At 42.1% G+C, this 17,585-nt stretch overlaps 1 protein-coding gene across 1 annotated transcript in view; it reads left to right on the top strand.

Annotated features, from left to right (window-relative positions):
- MXRA8 (matrix remodeling associated 8) overlaps positions 1–17,585 on the top strand; it is a 50,464-nt gene that overhangs the window by 26,424 nt on the left and 6,455 nt on the right. Inside the window, exons 3-6 of the mRNA XM_030185965.1 lie at positions 1,472–1,777; positions 3,812–3,913; positions 6,046–6,504; positions 17,144–17,302. Coding sequence (XP_030041825.1) covers positions 1,472–1,777; positions 3,812–3,913; positions 6,046–6,504; positions 17,144–17,302 — 1,026 coding nt within the window. The remainder of the gene's footprint in view (positions 1–1,471; positions 1,778–3,811; positions 3,914–6,045; positions 6,505–17,143; positions 17,303–17,585) is intronic.

Below are 17,585 nucleotides of genomic sequence, written 5' to 3'. Positions count from 1 at the left end.
CTTATGGCTGCAGGTGTCACCTATATTTATTTATTTATTTTATTTATGACAGTTATATCCCACAGTATTCCCACCCAAGGGCAGGCTCAATGTGGCGTACAATAGTTAATAAGCAAACAATAGTACAAAATACAGGTCACAAGAGGGAGAAAGAAATAACTGAGGAGGAAAGGAAGAGAGGGGAGGTGATAAATTATCACAGAGAGAGCCGTGGGTTAAAAGGGTAGGGCACCAGAAGGGCTAACACCATATGCGCTGCCAAAAAAGAAGGTCTTGAGTTGCTTCTTAAAGGTCGGGTGATCAGGAGTGAATTTGACCTCTCGAGGCAGCCTGTTCCACATTTGAGTGCTGAGATAAGGGAAAGAGGAACCATAGACGGTCTTATATTTGAGGGCACAAGGAACCGGGTAGTGGAGATTGAGTATGAGCGGGCCAACCGTCAGGAAATCCTGGGTGGCAGGTTAATGAGAGTGTCCATATAGGAAGGGGCTTCTCCATAGATGATTTTGTGCACCAATGCGCAGATCTTGAACGCGATGCGGTCCTTCACAGGAAGCCAATGCAGCCGCTCACGTAGTGGTCTTGAACTTTCAAATCTCGATATGCCGAAGATGAGTCGAGCTACTGTATTTTGAGCAGTTTGCAATTTATTTAGGAGCAGGTTTGTACATCCCCCGTAGATACTGTTGCAGTAATCAAGACGGCTAATTACCAGGGACTGGACTAGATTGCGGAATACGTCTCAAGGGAAGTAAGGCTTGATACACTTAAGCCTCCAAAGAGAGTAGAACATTTGCTTGACTGTAGAGTTCACATGCTGCTCCAATGTCAGAGATCTATCAACCAGGACTCCCAAGATTTTTAGGGATGCTGAGATAGGCAGGACTAGCTCAGGAGTAATTAATGTAGGAGGCATGAGTTTGCTATAGGGGGAGGAGAGGATCAAACAGTGCGTTTTCTCTGTGTTGAGTTTAAATCGAAAAGAATTGTCCCAGTCAAGCATGGTTTTAAAGCCTTGCCGAACAGTAGGAAAAGCAAGGCTTTAAAACACACGCAAAAACTCTTTTTCCCTTCACTGGAGGAACCAATGATAGTACTCTACTCCTGACTAAAATAGTGGATGCTATAATACTTTGAGTATTTTCCCTATTAGGAGCTTTGAGGTTCCTTGTTGGTTAATTTTGAAAGCAAGGATTTCAGTGGTTTAAACCTAGAATTACAAAGAGAGACACTTGCAAAACTTTGGTTTCAAACTCTTTTTAATACGTAGAATCTACTTAAATGTAGGTGCCATTATGATCTGCGCTAAGATAATAATCTGTAAAGGTCGCTCTGTGCAGTGCATCCGTTACAAAATACTGGTGTGGCATACTTTTCACATCTAACTTTAGGCGCGAGCACTTACATCTGTCAAAAGCTGGATGACCCTTCCTACTTGATAGAGTATTTCTTTGCCTTGTATGTTTCACAGTTCCAGCAGATGAATCAAATTCAGCCAGCGTGGTTGTTTCTGTATCTAATATCAATGCTACGGTGGGTTCCAGAGCTATCCTGCGGTGTCAAAGCCACCGCATGGTATGGACCCAGGACAGTCTGAAAGATCGTCAGCGTGTTGTGCACTGGGACCTCTACAGTTCCGATGGCTCCTATAAGGCAGAAAGACTGGTTGACATGTACTCAGCTGGTGAACAGCGGATCTACAGCTCGTACAACCAGGGCAGGGTCTTCATGCCAGAGACTGCATTCGTTGATGGAAACTTTTCCTTGGTAATAAAAGGTAAGCTGAGCCACCTTGTTGCTTTGCCTTAACCCAGTGATCCAATCAGTGGCTCATGTATTTTATCTTCATGCCTCAAAAAGCTGTGGGATCCATATCAAGGCAAGTTAACCAGGCTTAACAAAGTGAATTGTGCGATTAAAGTCGGGCCATAGCTAGTTCTTCGTAGGGGGCATAGGATGGACTGGGAGAGGCACAGGGAGGAGCACAGGGATGGATGGGAGCACACATTTTCTCTCCCTCCTCCCCACATTAGACATCATACTTTTGCTGGTGGGGATGTCAAAGCCAGTTGAAGAAATCCACTGCCAAAGCGTCCCCCTTCCTCCTTGTTCTGCCTCAGAAGCGAGGAGGTCGGTGAGGTCCCTCCAGCCGCCAAAGCAGGCACTCCCCAAGCATTCTCAGTTCATGCAAGAGGCAGTATGGGAAGGAAGGGGGTGACTTAGGCAGCAGATTTCTTCGGCTGGCTGGGCTTCAGCTACCCCACCTGCCATTGAACAGGTACTGTAGCTTTGGAGGGGGCCTTCACTCATTCTGTCTCCCATGTGCCCCCCCATGCCTTCACCCATTCTCTCTCTTTCCCTCCATTTGCCCCTGTGCCTTCACCCATTCTCTCTCTCTCTCTCCCTCCATGTGCCCCCCTGTGCCTTCACCCACACTCTCTCTCTCTCTCTCTCTCTCTCTCTCTCTCTCTCTCTCTCAAATATGCCTCGCCTCCCGCGTTTTCTCTCAATTCCCCCTACTACCCGCATTCTCTCTCAATTCTCCTGCCCTCTCGTGTTCTCCCTTTCTCCCTTGCTCTCCCACCTGCCATCCCATGGAGCACCACTGCCCTCCCCTTCCCTCCTTGTTTACCTTGTTACTTGTCTTGCAGTCTTCGCCCTGCACTGGCAGCATATTGAAACACTGCCTTGGCCTGCACCGAGCCTTTCCTTCTGAGCTGGTGCCCCCTTCTGAAAACAGGAAGTTGCATCAGAAGAGGGCAGAACGGGTCAGAAGGAAAGGCCCGGTGCAGTCCAAGGCAGCATTTCAATATGCTGCCACTGCAGGGTGAAGACTTACCACAAGACAAGTAACAAGATAAACCAAGAGGGGATGGGAAAGGAAGGGAGGGGAGGAAGAGATGCTGGACTAGGCATGCGGGCAGGGGAAGGAAAGAGGGAAGATGGTTAATCATTAATTATGATTAATTTTTTTAATTGCAATTAATGATTAGTGTTAATTGTGGCATTAATTGTGATTAACGTGGAGCCTTAATAAATAGTAGCCTTAAATTTGCCCAGTTAGCGATGTGAATACAGAACTGAATATCGGCTATACCAGAATAGCTTCCAGGTAGCATCAAAGACCTGGATATTCAGTGCAGCCAGCCCTGCAAACCTGGGTCTAAGTTAACCAGCAGTGTCATATTTAAACTAGGTCCTTCAGTGGTATACACATCCCCTGTCAGACCCTGCCCCCACCTTAAAATCCTCTCTGCTGTAGTTTTCACTCAGACAGTGGCACTCATAGGCTGCCCGTGGCCTGCACCGCGACTTCCTCCCTGAGAGGTGGGACAGTTCAGGGAGGAAGTCCTGGTCCAGGCCACAGGCAGCCTTTGAGTTCCGCTGCCACTGTCCAGGTGAGGACTACAGCAGAGAGGATTAAGGTACAGGGAGGGGAGAAGATGGGGGGGGGGGGTGGCGGTGGCACAGGGGGGCAGGGGGAGATGCACCCCCTGTAAAATGTTGTGACTATGCTACTGTTAGGCAGTGCCTGTCAGCATTTTAATTTGAAATGCTGACCACTGCCAGGTGAATATCGACCCCTTTGGGCTTAATGTGCCAAGGTCGCTTGAGATACCAAAGAACTGAGAAACCTTTGGGTACTATGAATGGTTGTTTTAGAAAGTCCAGCATAAGTGGGAGCTCTCTGTCCTTCTCAAATTCAACTCCTCTTCTAAGATATGTAAAGGTGACCTGCTGTGTTGTAGCATTAAAGAACCAGGAACTCACTGTCTACAAATGCATTTTCTGTCTTGGTTTTTTTTGGAAGGTATTGCAGACCGGGACCAGGGTATTTACTCCTGCAATCTGCACCACCATTACTGTCACCTGTACAAAACGGAGAAAATCCAGCTGGATGTCACTTACACAGGTAGAGTATTGTCTAGTACTGCAGGTCTCCTACACCAAAAAACAAACAAAAAGGTTTCCCATGCAATACTTTTCACAGACTCTAAACTTTGCTTTTTACTAGCATGCACAGAAATTGACTTGATCTTTTAATGAGGAGTGTCTTTATGGCAAAGAAAAGAGAAGAGGCAGGAAAGGACAGGGAAGAAAGACTAAACTATCAGCCTAAATTTTCCCATTCACAAATTAATACAAATTTAGTATATGATTTTCCACAGTGTCTCTTTGATTTGCTTTTTATTTGCATCATGCGTTTTAAGAAAGAGAGAAGTGTGGTAGCCGTGTTAGTCCACTCTTAAGGTTATCAATAGAAATCAAACAAAATAAAACATGGAAAAGAAAATAAGATGATACCTTTTTTATTGGACATAACTTAATACATTTCTTGATTAGCTTTCGAAGGTTACCCTTCTTCCTCAGATCGGAGATAAGCAAATGTGCTAGCTGACAGTCAGCTAGCACATTTGCTTATTTCCGATCTGAGGAAGAAGGGCAACCTTCGAAAGCTAATCAAGAAATGTATTAAGTTATGTCCAATAAAAAAGGTATCATCTTATTTTCTTTTCCATGTTTTATTTTGTTTGATTTCTATTGATAAGAAAGAGAGAGAAACTGGAAACCCTCATAGTCTCTGTCCAACCCACTTATCACGTCAGTAGTGCCATTCTGCTCTTTTGTTTGAGCCTATGAGTTGGAAAGGCCTGATTCTGCCTCCACTGATTGTAATTCTTCTGTCTGTGGGCAGCAAACCATTTCCTGTGAGTAGGCAGCCTGAGATAAGGCATCAGGAAAGGGCAATCAGAGCCAGGGAACAAGCTCTGGATTGTGCGCTGCTGATACTCTTATGGAAAGCAACACATGGTCTAAACTGGAAAAATGGATGCACACAGCCATAGGACTCTCTATTTAAATTCTAAAATTAGGTTTGTCCAAGTCTAGTCCTTGAGAACCTCAAACAGGCCAGATTTTCAGATAATCCTAATGAATATGCATGAATAGGTTTGCATACAATGGAGGTAGTGGGCATGCAAATCTTTCTCATGCATATTTATTAGGGATACCATGAAATCTTATCTGTTTGCAGCTCTCAAGGACTGAATCTGGCCAAGCTAGCTCTAAAACATATATAACTTGAACCAGAACGTGCAAGTTGGATGTCATGTCATAAGCAACCTGCGGCCTCTTTTCCTTAATTCAGTGCTGTGGGAGGTCCATTGGGAACCCAAGGCACCAATGAGTTAGCAAAGAAAATTTCCAAGGAAAGTATAGTGGCCAGGAGACCGGTAATCTTTGTTGCAAGCCTGTGCTCCATGCCTGGCTCAGACTCCTCTGTCTGGTGCTGCTGTGTAAAACTCATGCAAACAACTCTTGCAGAAGACAAATGAACCCAAGTTTTACACCTGTAATTACACCTAATGGGTTGCCAAAGAGCAAGGCTGGAAGAGCTTGGATTGAGTTTCATCCTCATGCCTCATCTGATGGAACCTTACTGTGTGGGTTGCCTGAATGTAGTACATAAAAGGTTCAGAAAGAAAAGGCAGAGCCACCAAGTTACCCACTTCCAGGAGGGAGAATTTAAGCCAGTCCTGGATTTTTGACAGCCCCAAAATTATGCATTATGGGAGCTGCAGTGTTGGTTTAAATGGGTAGAATGAGAGACTACAAATACCACACTGGCCAAAAAATCTCCCTCCTGGACCTGGATAATTTGGCTGCTCTGAAAAGGAGAGAACAAATTGGCAGGCCCTGTATGATATTCATGGGTTAAGTAACTCTGATTGCCCCTTGTGTGCGAGTGATTGAGGAGGTAGTGTATTTACTGACATGAATGTATATAGTTTGGGGTGCAAACTGTTTCACTCCTGAGAGTAAAGGGTGGGTCAGTCAGTGCTAGGGAATTTATATTATTTTTTTATATTTTTTTTTTTTGGGGGGGGGTGATAAAAGTACAAAATGAAATGACTCCTCGTCCATGGGAGATAGTTAAGCATTAGGACCAAGGCCACACATAACTGGTTCCTGATAAGAGCTGAATGAGAACAGGTAAGGAAGGAAAGTAAACAGAGCACAAGCAAGTATGTTTTCTCTTTACAGCTGAGGAAGAGAAGATGTACTGGGATGGAGAGAAGATTGTGATGGTGGCTGTGGCTGGAAGCACAGTCATGCTACCCTGTGAAAATCGAAACCACCTGTGGACAGAACGACACTGGGAGGAGGATCAGCAAGTGGTTCACTGGGACCGGCAGCCCCCAGGGGTCTCGCATGACCAGGCTGACCGACTCATTGACCTGTATGCCTCAGGAGAACGCCGCTCCTATGGGCCCCTTTTCATCCGCAAGAAGATGAACATCAGCCACTTGGCCTTCGCTCGAGGGGACTTCTCACTACGTATATCAGAGCTGGAGCAGGCAGATGAGGGCACATATTCCTGCCACCTGCACCACCATTATTGCGGGCTGCATGAACGCCGCATCTTCCACCTGTTAGTGATACAGCCTATGAGGGAAGAGAAGCCAGCCAACAGGACAAACCTAAACATCGCTCCTGCTATAGGTATGTCCATTACTCATTAATACCATTTCCACACACACTTTTCTCACAAAATCTAACATGTATCCATGGTAAACGCATCGCAAAACCCAAGCTCCACATTAATCCTGGAATAACTAATCCCATCCAGGGAGGAAATGTCACTCCTGGATTAATTATTCCCTAGGAAATAACTGGATTTTCAGGCATCTTACTGATGCTTTGGAATCAACTTCAGAATTAGGTGTGAACACAAACTAATCCAGTTTGGAGTCATTTTCCAGTGTGAACAGAATAGATTAATTAATTAGAAACTCTTCATAAAGGTAGTTAGTAAACCCCAATAACTCAGTTATATATGTAAATAAAATAATAGAAGTGTGTGATAGGAAAGAAGTGTTTTTCACCAGAACCCTTTAATTTTTATTTCTCTACTGTACTGTATAATTCTTTTTACCACTTTTGTCTGTCCTAATTAGATTGCAAGCTCTGTCGAGCAGGGACTGTCTCTTCATGTTCAAGTGTCTTGTAGCGCTATAGAAATGATAAGTAGTAGTAGTAGTAGCAGTGGAATAACTAATTTAACAGCAGCAAGGAGCGGCCATGATGGTCAATTGATTAGATCTGTTAATTACCAGACACACAAGATTCTTCCTTCTGCCACAGGATGTCACAAGCTGCAAGTGGGAAGCACTTTGGGATATAGTTTAGGTGACAGGCACAACCCTGCCTGGCTGCAGTGCACACACTACTGACTTGATGCAGTAGTGAACAAGGTCAAGTGTGCTATAGCAGACAGGAATAAGAGACAAGACAGGGCTGTGTGTCCACAAAGTCATGGTCTCCTTACTGCTGTCGGGTTATATGTGATTGTTATACTGCAGGTGACTGCTTTCTAACTTCCAAATCACACTCACACAGTTCAAAGGTTAACAAGAATCATCTTTACGCACTCAGGTGCTGTAAACAGAAACTGGAATATTAAGCTCAAGCTGTGTTGTTCTCTGAGCGGGCCTTATCAGTTGTAGCGACTATCCAGGAGTCGGAAGATATAGGAAATGCAAAATATGAGCATGTTTCATATTATATAACCTGAGAACGGTGGGGAAAACTATCCTGCTCGTAGTCACATCCATAGAGTGAATGATTAACTTGTTTGAATAAAACAAAATTCTTATAATCAAATGAAATGTTTCAAGATCCAGTGTAAAGCAGGAAGAAGACTTTTAAAATCTTGATTGTATAGTATAGAAACACTGTTCAGCTAAGTTAGCATGGATGTTGTGCTGAGACAAGGTAGCAGTACAACTGTCCAAAACCAAATGAATAATAGAGAGAGAAGAGATAGAATTGAAATAGGAAGTCTGGGTGTTTCCATCAAGTCTAGATGATTCTGAATGTATTCAAAATATTTGTCTGAATAAAGAAGCAATGTCAGTGAGACAGGACATTAGTAATCATTACAAATGATAGTCACTGAGTTGCATCACGACTTCCATAGGAGAAACAGGAGTAGGTACAGCGTTTTACAGAAACATACATCGGTTAAAGAAGCTGATGTATCTTCTTTTGTTAGCTAAAACAGAGTAGAAATTTAAAAACAAGCAGCACAAAAAAAAAAGAAGAAGAAAGAACTCTTCAGAGTAGCTCTGAAGATATTTGGATATGGAGCCAAATGTATACCAGCATTGGCTATGTAAAGGTCAGTGCTTACTTCAAATATACTGCAAGGTACAGAATTGCAGTGTTACATTGATGTTACTGCTATAGTAAGATCAAGGAAGTAGGAAGCCATGATCTCAGAACACTGCATCTTATGCTTCTCAATATATTATTGGAGCGCAGCCGGATCCATATATGAAGTGGTTTCAATCGCAATTGTAACCAACATTCTTGCGGGATATAAGTGGCCAAATTTGGCGCCATGAAAATTAAAGTCAGATCTAAGAGGTAGAAAGGCTTTCCTCTTCGCCTCTGTTGCTTTGGCAAGATCAGGTATAATTAATATTTTTCTTCCCTGAAAAAGAAGCTGTTTCTTCAGTCAGGCGGTATATAATATTAGAAATGTCGATATCTAAGTAGTTTGGTTACTACAGGCCTTGGGTACTTGTTATTGTTCAATGGCCTCAAGGGGACCTGGTACGCTCTTTCAATTTCCAAGGCAGGGTCAAAGGAGAGGCCTAACATTGTCGGAAGCCAGTTTGACAAAAAGGAGATCATGTCTGATCCTTCAGAGGTTTCTGCTAATCCAAGGATTTGAATATTCGATCTCCTGTTTCTGTTGGAGAGATCTTCCAGATCAGCTTGTAGGATTTTTTTAGATATCATCAGAATATTTTGAAGCTTGTGTCAAAAAAGGCTCAATTTGTGCTTTGCATTTTTTTATTTCTTCTAGTTTTTGCAGGGAAAGGTTAAACTTATTGTTGAGATGTTCCATTTCCCTCTGGATTTCTTTGGTTAATTCTAGTTGAGTCTTCAACATATCTTTCAGTGCCTATATTTCAGACAAAATGAGATCTTGAGCTATGTTCTTTTCCTTATCCGCCATTTTGTCTGGTATTAGAAGTATCATTTTAGGCCTTTTAAGACTAGAAGAAATAGTGAATTACGGGTCAGACTTCACCACTTTATTTTCAGCCATCTCACCTGAGATGATGTTAATCAACACAGAAGGATACAGGAATATGAAAAGCGTGTATCCAGTAACCAATTTTAATTCAAGTTAATGCCTGTCATTGGAGGAGCTCCTATCACATGCGTCCACTCCGGTCAGGCCATCTAGCACCTGCCCCCCCCACCCCCACCCCGACACTTATTACATGGCAGGTTCTAAACTGGGAAACACTTTTAGCAATTCTTAGTTTTGAGCTTAACATCCCAAAGCAGTGTGGGATTTGTAGTCCCTGATTCTACCCACTGAATGAGTTTGGGTTGACTTAAATCCAGAACTGACCTAAAATCATTCTGGTACATTCCCTATAATTAGGATGATGATCCAAGAATACAGTGTATAAGTTTAAGATTAGATTAGCTGAAGAGAGAGTACATTGAGCAACTTCTGGTTTAATCCACTGCATGCAGGTTGATACAGCCTTGGATTTTCTTAGGGAATGCAACAGGGAAATCAGAACTGCATCTCCCTGCATTCACTGGGGTAAAACCAGAACTGGCTTGACTTGTCCCTCTGGACATGCAACATGGTCACTCTACCAGCAGACATCACAAGCTCTGGCCCTCAAGGGCTGTAAAAAGGTTTGGATTTTGGGGGTCTATCAACAATGAATATTCATAAGATGTATGGCCTAAAAACCAAGGTAATTTGCAACTTTCCTTAATCCGACAGCCAAACATTTTTAGGGGTTCTTAAGGATTGGTCAGCAACCCTTTGCTACACAAATGTGTGCAGGCTTCTGGTTTTGATACTTGTAATTAAAAAAATGCTAATCACTGCTCTTTTCATGAAGTAACTTGCATTAATTGATGGGTTTGGTGCTGCATAGCAGAATGTCTCGGCACAGACTGTACAGATTATGGTAAATGTTGAGATCCCCACCCTGTAAACCTTCAGGCCCCAGGATTTCACGTGGTCAGTGGGAGACATCATCTCACCAGTTTGAAGAGAATCCAGGAGACTGCAATTTGCATGCTGGAAAGCTGGATTGACAACAGAAGAAGTCATAATAGGCTCACATACATTTTGGCCTACCTTGTAGACTGACATTCTCATAGAGAGAGCCACCCCCAAGCCCAAGAGGATTATTCCATGGCACAGACTTTAATGAGACATTATTTGTATCATATAGCATAATATTATTATTAATGATGATAGAGAATCTGCTATGTTGTATCACTGTAATAATTCTTATGCTGGTAATTTACTTAAATAAGCTTTGCACTCAGTGAAATTCCTCCATTCCTAAAGTAGCCAGGCCTTTTTAAATCTACAAACACTCTGGCAGTGCTGGTTTCTTGGCATATGAATCTGCATGATGATGGTGGCATCTGATGTTTTTGTTTATTAAATTTGATATACCGCTTATCTTATTCATCAAAAAGTGGCTTACATTTAACAATCTAAAAAATAAAGAAAAAGGAATGCCATTTCTTTGATAGAAAAGCCTAATCAGACAACAGATAAAAGCATTCATCACAAAATCTCAGCCTACTAGCATTCTGTTACATGTGTTATGCATCATCGCCGAAGTCACTCAATTTTCAAAAGCCTGAGTAAATAAAAATGTTTTTAGCAACACTTTAATTTTTTTCAAACTCTGCTTCACCTCGAATCTCTTTAGGCAATTAGTTCCACAAATATGATGCCTTGACGGGGTCTATGTCCCGTCCCATAAGAAACCTCAAACCTGGGAGGAAAAGGTGAAGGTGGGGACCAACATCAAAGATCCAGCTTCAGTCTCACAAGGGAAAATAGAATTCAGCAGCCGTATGAACCACAAGATCAATTCCCAGAGAAACAGCTAGAACAGGGAGATCACATGACAGTCAGAGGGAGGTCCTCTGGCTCTTCCAATAGAATCCATGGATCAGCAGGGCCTCCAATCAGGCTGGAGGGGTGGTGCATAAGGTAGTAGTCTACAGCCCTATAAAAGAGGGAAGTGAGTGCAGTTCTCAGTCTCCCTGTGAGGAGGCCAAAGGGAAGGATGCTAGAGTCTAGTCTGAAGCTGGCAATGCTGACAGAAGGTATGGAACTCTATTGTTTGTTTTACCTGTGGGAGTTTTTTTTCTGTTGGATTTATTTTGTTCCCCACAAAGTGCCTTGTTTTTGAATGTGTTTTGGAAAAACCAAATTGAGTCTTTCTTGCCAGTTGTAGTCGCAAGTGAAGCTATGTGGGTGGTGGCAGGTGGGCAGGCCAAATCTGAGACCTTTTTGTCTTGGTTATTTGTTTGAGCTAATTGTGCAATTGCTATGAACATTTTTTTTTGTTGTTGTTGATACTCAAACTACTAACTATTTGGACTTATGCTGTTGGATGAGGAGATTTGATTTGGGTTGTTTCTGGGTCTGTAAAGACCCAGACAAAGTTTGCCCCATGTTGTGGGGAGGGTCCATCAGACATTTGTTCCATGCTTATGAGTGGACAGTGTGCACAACTGGAGACTCAGCCCACATGGATGACTGGGCGGGTGGCAGAGTGAGAGGAAACTTGGCCTATACCCATGGGTAGGCAGCTTGACAAGTGCTAAATAAAAGAAAACCCTCTTACAGGTCCATTTCCCTAAAAATCTGATATGTCAGGCATGAGTATTCTATGGTCCTGTGAAGACCTTAGAGCCTTACTTGGAATACAAAGAAATGCCAACAAATGTAAAAAAAAAAAGGTGGCTGACAATAATATGCAGTGTGTGCCAATTTCAAAACCTTAAATTCTTTGCATTACTGGTAATCAATGATAACTTTTATATAATGATGTTGTATGCTGTGTTGTTTGAAGTACTAGGTCAAGTACTTAAGTAAAAGTAAAAATACAATTAAGAGCACATTAAAACATTTACTTAAGTGAAAGTAAAAAAAAATTACTGCCTAATACTGTGGTTCCCAAAACCTGATCCTGGAGGCACCTCAGCCAGTCAATATTTTTGAGATAGATTTGCATGTAGTGGAGGCAGTGCATGCAAATCTCTCTCATGAATAGTCATTGTAGATATCCTGAAAACCTGACTGGGATGCTTCCAGGACCAGGTTTGGGAATCAATGTCCTAATATAATATTTTGAGTGAAAAGTAAAAGTACTGTAACTACAGTGAATGTAATTATTGTTAACATTTTTATCCCAACAATTTTATTGCTCTGCAATTCAATCTACTTCGCTTTTAGTAAAACTAAATTTTGAAAATGACTCTCACTCATGTGAGTGTGCTTGTGAATCTTTAACCCAGCACAGCTAAAAAGGTTCAACGATCTGATAAAAAGTTCCTTCAAATCAGGCCAGGCCGTAATATTACTGATGCCATTTAACTGGGTCTGCAGGTATTGATCAAAGGAATCTCTGTCTGAAAAACTTGACTGTCTTATAGCAAAGAATGCTTATCATCATCATTATCATTGTCATTCTCATCTACATTAGTATTAATACTAATTCATCACTTGATCTTCATCTTTATCATTGTCATGCTGTCCAATTACAGTGAAAGCTTGTCCTTATCAGCCACCTAACAATTTTTTCATCTGATGGCAAACTCTGTTTGAATATCTTCAAGAACTGATGCACGAATGTCAAGTGGCCTAGTGGTTAGGGTGGTGGACTTTGGTCCTGGGGAACTGAGGAACTGAGTTTGATTCCCGGCACAGGCAGCTCCTTGTGACTCTGGGCAAGTCACTTAACCCTACATTGCCTGCCATGAGTGGGACAGCACGGGATACAAAATGTAACAAAAATAAAATAAGTGTATGGAAACTCTTCAGTGTTAAGGCTAGACAAGCAGACTATCAATCCAGTGGATAGTCATGCCAATTTAAAATTTTCCATGGGATATCCAGCAGTCTATTAAGGTAGAGACATATGTCTATTCACCAAAAATTTGCTACTAGCTTCATCTCCGCTTCAAAGTGACCAAACTCATCACTGTTCTGTTTGACTGCAGACTAGTAACCAGTTCAACAAGCATGAGCAACTCTACTGTTCACACAGGCTGTATTCCCTGAACACCAAAATTTAAGAACTCTATCAACGCACAAGAATGAAAGGAATTTCTCTGTTTATGCGATCTCAAATGGCCACAAATGCAAGCAACCCATGTCAAAGGACACACACTTGATCTCATCTCACACAAACTCTCAACAGACCAGAACCTAACAATAACAAATATGAAATGGACAGAGACACCCTGGACTGACCACTACAAACTAAACTTATCCCTACATTGGCGTAAGAAGAATACTAGAACACACATCCTACAGCACAAGAGGTCAAGTAGACACAAAAACATTCTGGCAAATAATATATAATAACGAATGGGCAACACAAACAAACTCCATATACTACCTCATAGAATGGGACAAAAGATGCAAAAGCATACTAGATGAAATTACGCCCTTACGAACAAGAACCCCACGAAAGCATAACTCGACACCATGGTTCAACGATGAACTGAAGAAGTTAAAAACACAAACCAGGAAACTCAAACGAGCATGGAATAAAACAAAAGATGAACATACACTCAACACATGGAAACAAATACAAAGAAAATACAAATATGCAATAAGACAGACCAAAAGATCATACTATAAAACCAAAATAGGGACATATTACAAAGACATGAAGAAATTATACTAACTCATGAACAAACTCCTAGACACCAACTTGGTCACTACCATGAATACAGACATCCCATCTGCAGATAAACTTGTGAAGTACTTCAATGAAAAAATTGTAAACCTAAGCAATACGTTACCTCAGAACAACACCAACATTGAAAACTTCCTTAATGAATTGAACCCAACCATTGGAGAATACCCAGCAGATCAGACCTGGTTAAACTTTGCCCTCCTTACCGTCGAAACAGTTACCCAGGTGATTAGTAGGTTTTTCCAACATTCACTGTAAACTAGATACCTGTCCCAGCTACCTAATGAAATCCGCCCCTGACCGCTTCATAGCAGACCTCACATCCCACCTAAATTTCATGCTTCAGCAAGGCCTCTTCTATAAGGAAAATGGCAATATCCTATTCACCCCAATGCCAAAAAATACCAAGAAAAAAACAAAATGAAATCACTAACTACCGTCCAGTAGCATCTATCCCCTTGGTGGTCAAACTGATGGAAAGCATGGTAACCAAACAACTTACAGATTACATAAACAAATTCTCAATATTACACGAATCACAGTCAGGCTTTCGCTCCCTCCACAGCACGGAAACAGTATTACTCACTCTTCTAGCCAAATTCAAGCAGAAAATAGCAACAGGCAAAACCATCCTTCTCTTCCAATTCGACATGTCTAGTGCATTCGACATGGTAAACCATAATATATTAATAAGATTACTAGATAAGTTCGGGGTTGGTGGAAACATACTTAACTGGATCAAGGGCTTCCTAACCACAAGAACATATCAAGTAAAATCAAATTCAAACATATCATCACCGTGGAAAGCAGACTGTGGAGTACCACAAGGATCACCGCTATCATCGATCCTATTTAACTTAATGATGACCCCACTTGCCAAGTCCTTATCCAACCATGGCCTTGACCCTTTCATATATGCAGATGATGTCACAATATACATTCCTTACAAAACCAAACTGACAGAAATCACCAGCTCGGCCTGAACATCATGGATTCATGGGCAAATGCATTTCAATTAAAACTCAATAAAGAAAAAACTCATTGTCTCATCCTCTCATGCCAACACAGTGCGGACATCCCTACAAGTATCAACACCCCAGATCACACCCTTCCTATCTCAGACAGCTTGAAAATCCTCGGCGTTACAATGGACCGTAGCTTAACACTAGAGAGCTAAGTGGCATCCACAACAAAGAAAATGTTCCACTCAATGTGGAAACTCAAACTCGTGAAGCAATTCTTCCCGAGGGAAACATTTCACAATCTGATACAATCAATGGTACTAAGCCACTTAGATTACTGCAATGGAATTTATGCGGGATGTAAAGAACAAACCTTAAAGAAACTTCAGACCGCTCAAAACACGGCAGCTAGGCTTATATTTGGTAAAACGCGATTTGAAAGCGCAAAACCCCTCCGAAAAACTACACTGGCTCCCAATCAAAGAACGAATCATCTACGGAGAAGCCCCGAGTTACATGACAGACTTGATCGACTTACCAATTAGAAATACATCCGAATCAACACGATCTTATCTAAATCTGCACTACCCAAACTGCAAAGGACTTAAATACAAAACAACTTACACATCTAGTTTTTCCTACATAAGCACACAACTGTGGAACGCATTACCAAAAGCCTTGAAAACGACATACGACCAACTAAACTTCCGGAAATCACTAAAAACCAACCTGTTTAAAAAGGCATACTGTACCAATCCAACTTAAAATGCCAAATCTCTGCAACACAACCAAACTAAAGCACATAATGGACATAACACAACTCTTCCGTTCTCTGATTCCCTAATGTGGCTGTGCCACATGAACTTGATCTTACCACAACATCACCCGTATTTGTTCACACCGGAGCCTGCAAAGGCCTCTCCGGTACTATGTAAGCCACATTGAGTCTAGAAATAGGTGGGAAAATGTGGGATACAAATGTAACAAATAAATAAGATGAGATGATCCAATGTTTGTGTGACAAGGTTTGAAATAGCAAAATAGTGTTCCAGGTTTTGCTGTTTCATTTGGTTTACTGAGGACTCATCGTTTAGGTCTCTCAGCCACTTTTAACTGCAAGTATCAGAAGTAACTAGGTAAGAGCAGTAAAAATTGGTAAAATTATTACTTAAGTAAATGGCAACTGAGAAGGAGACAGAGCATCAGGTGGATAAGGGGAATCCAGCCTGGAAGCAGGGGAAGCCTATTCAAGGCCGGGGCACAGCCCTGCGAGGTGCATTGCTGGAAGAAGGACAGCCTACAGGGTCTGTGCCTGAAAGAGTTAGATTGATATCGAATGCAGGAGCAGCAGCTTTGGGGTTATTTCTGGCATGACATCATGGGTAAGGATAGAAGTTAGTGTAAATATGTACAGTAGTGGAACCTTCAAAGGGTGCAGAAGAGTAGCTAAGGTCATCCAGAATGATATTGGATTGAACAGAGTATATAAAGAGTTCTGAAGTGTTTGACTGCCAGTTGTAGAAGTTCCAGTAAAGTTATCTTGCATTAAATGAAAACCGCTGGCATGAAGATTTTTTTCTGGTGTGAGAATGAGAACACTTGCTCTTAGACTGAGAAAGGTATCACCGTTAAGTCTCTCAAGTTCCCAAGCCCCGGATCTCTATTCCGGGCCATTGACCCACTTCCAAGCTCAACTGTAGGCAAATTGGAATTTGAGTGCGGTGTGTTTGTGATCCCCTGTGGCACTGCGTCCAGAGAGAAAAGTGTGCAACTTATCCCTGTGACCTAGGTAGGGGTTTTGGACCTGAGCTAGTGGTGGCGAGACCTGGGTTACAGTAGGAATGGCTCACTCTGCTCCTGATGACCTGGAGCAAGTTGGTAAACCTAGACCAGGAGTCCTCAACCCAGTCCTTGGACACACGCAACCTGTTAGGTTTTTAGGATATCCACAATGAATATGCACGAGATAAATTTACATGCACTACTCCCATTGTATACAAATTTATTTCATGCATATTCATGGTGGGTGTCCTGAAGACCTGACTGTCCAGGTATGTCCATAGGGTTGAAAACCCTGCTCTAGTCCAATAATAAGGCCTACTACTACTACTATTACTACTATTTAGCATTTCTATAGTGCTATAAGGCATACGCAGCGCTGTGATCTGTTTACCAAACTATATTTTTACAGATATAAGTATACTTACATGGCTTACTTTATTCAAACTCTTTCTTTGGTCAAACCTTTGATGATAACACTAATAAGACTGTGTAGAAAACCGCTTCGTGTGTTGTATGATGCCTGCTTCAGGCACTGTGCTGGGACAGAGCTCAGGCTCAGCCATGAATAACATTCTGAAGCTCCGCACTGCTGCTCACTGCATTTCTTCATTCCAGATTCGAATGTGGGGAAAGAGCACAAGGTGATCAATGTCATCATTCCTGAGAGCCGCATGCATTTCATTCAGCAGCTGGGCTACATCCTGGCCACCCTCCTCCTCTTCCTCATCCTGCTGGCAGCTGTAGTTCTCATCACCCGTAGGCGGCGCAAGAGAGGTGAGTGGGCATGGCAGGTGGCATAGGCAGGAGTTTAGTTTTTGAACATGAGCTTTATGTTTCAACATTTTTATTGATGAGGAAATAAACATGGTATAATAGATACCATAAAATATAAAGCTTCAACAGTATAGTGGAACTTCACATATAAGTATTGAACAAACCATCATCAAATTTTTATATACTTCCCCCCCCCCCTCCTCCCTACCTTCTCTTCCACCCTCCCTCCTTCCCTCTCTCCCCCCTTCCCTCTGTGTGTGCTAACAAATATTGGGGATAGTGG

Source organism: Microcaecilia unicolor, chromosome 13, assembly GCF_901765095.1.
Source record: "Microcaecilia unicolor chromosome 13, aMicUni1.1, whole genome shotgun sequence".
Lineage (NCBI taxonomy): Eukaryota > Metazoa > Chordata > Amphibia > Gymnophiona > Siphonopidae > Microcaecilia > Microcaecilia unicolor.
Note: the sequence above shows the minus strand (reverse complement) of the source record. Positions and strands in the feature narration are given on the sequence as shown.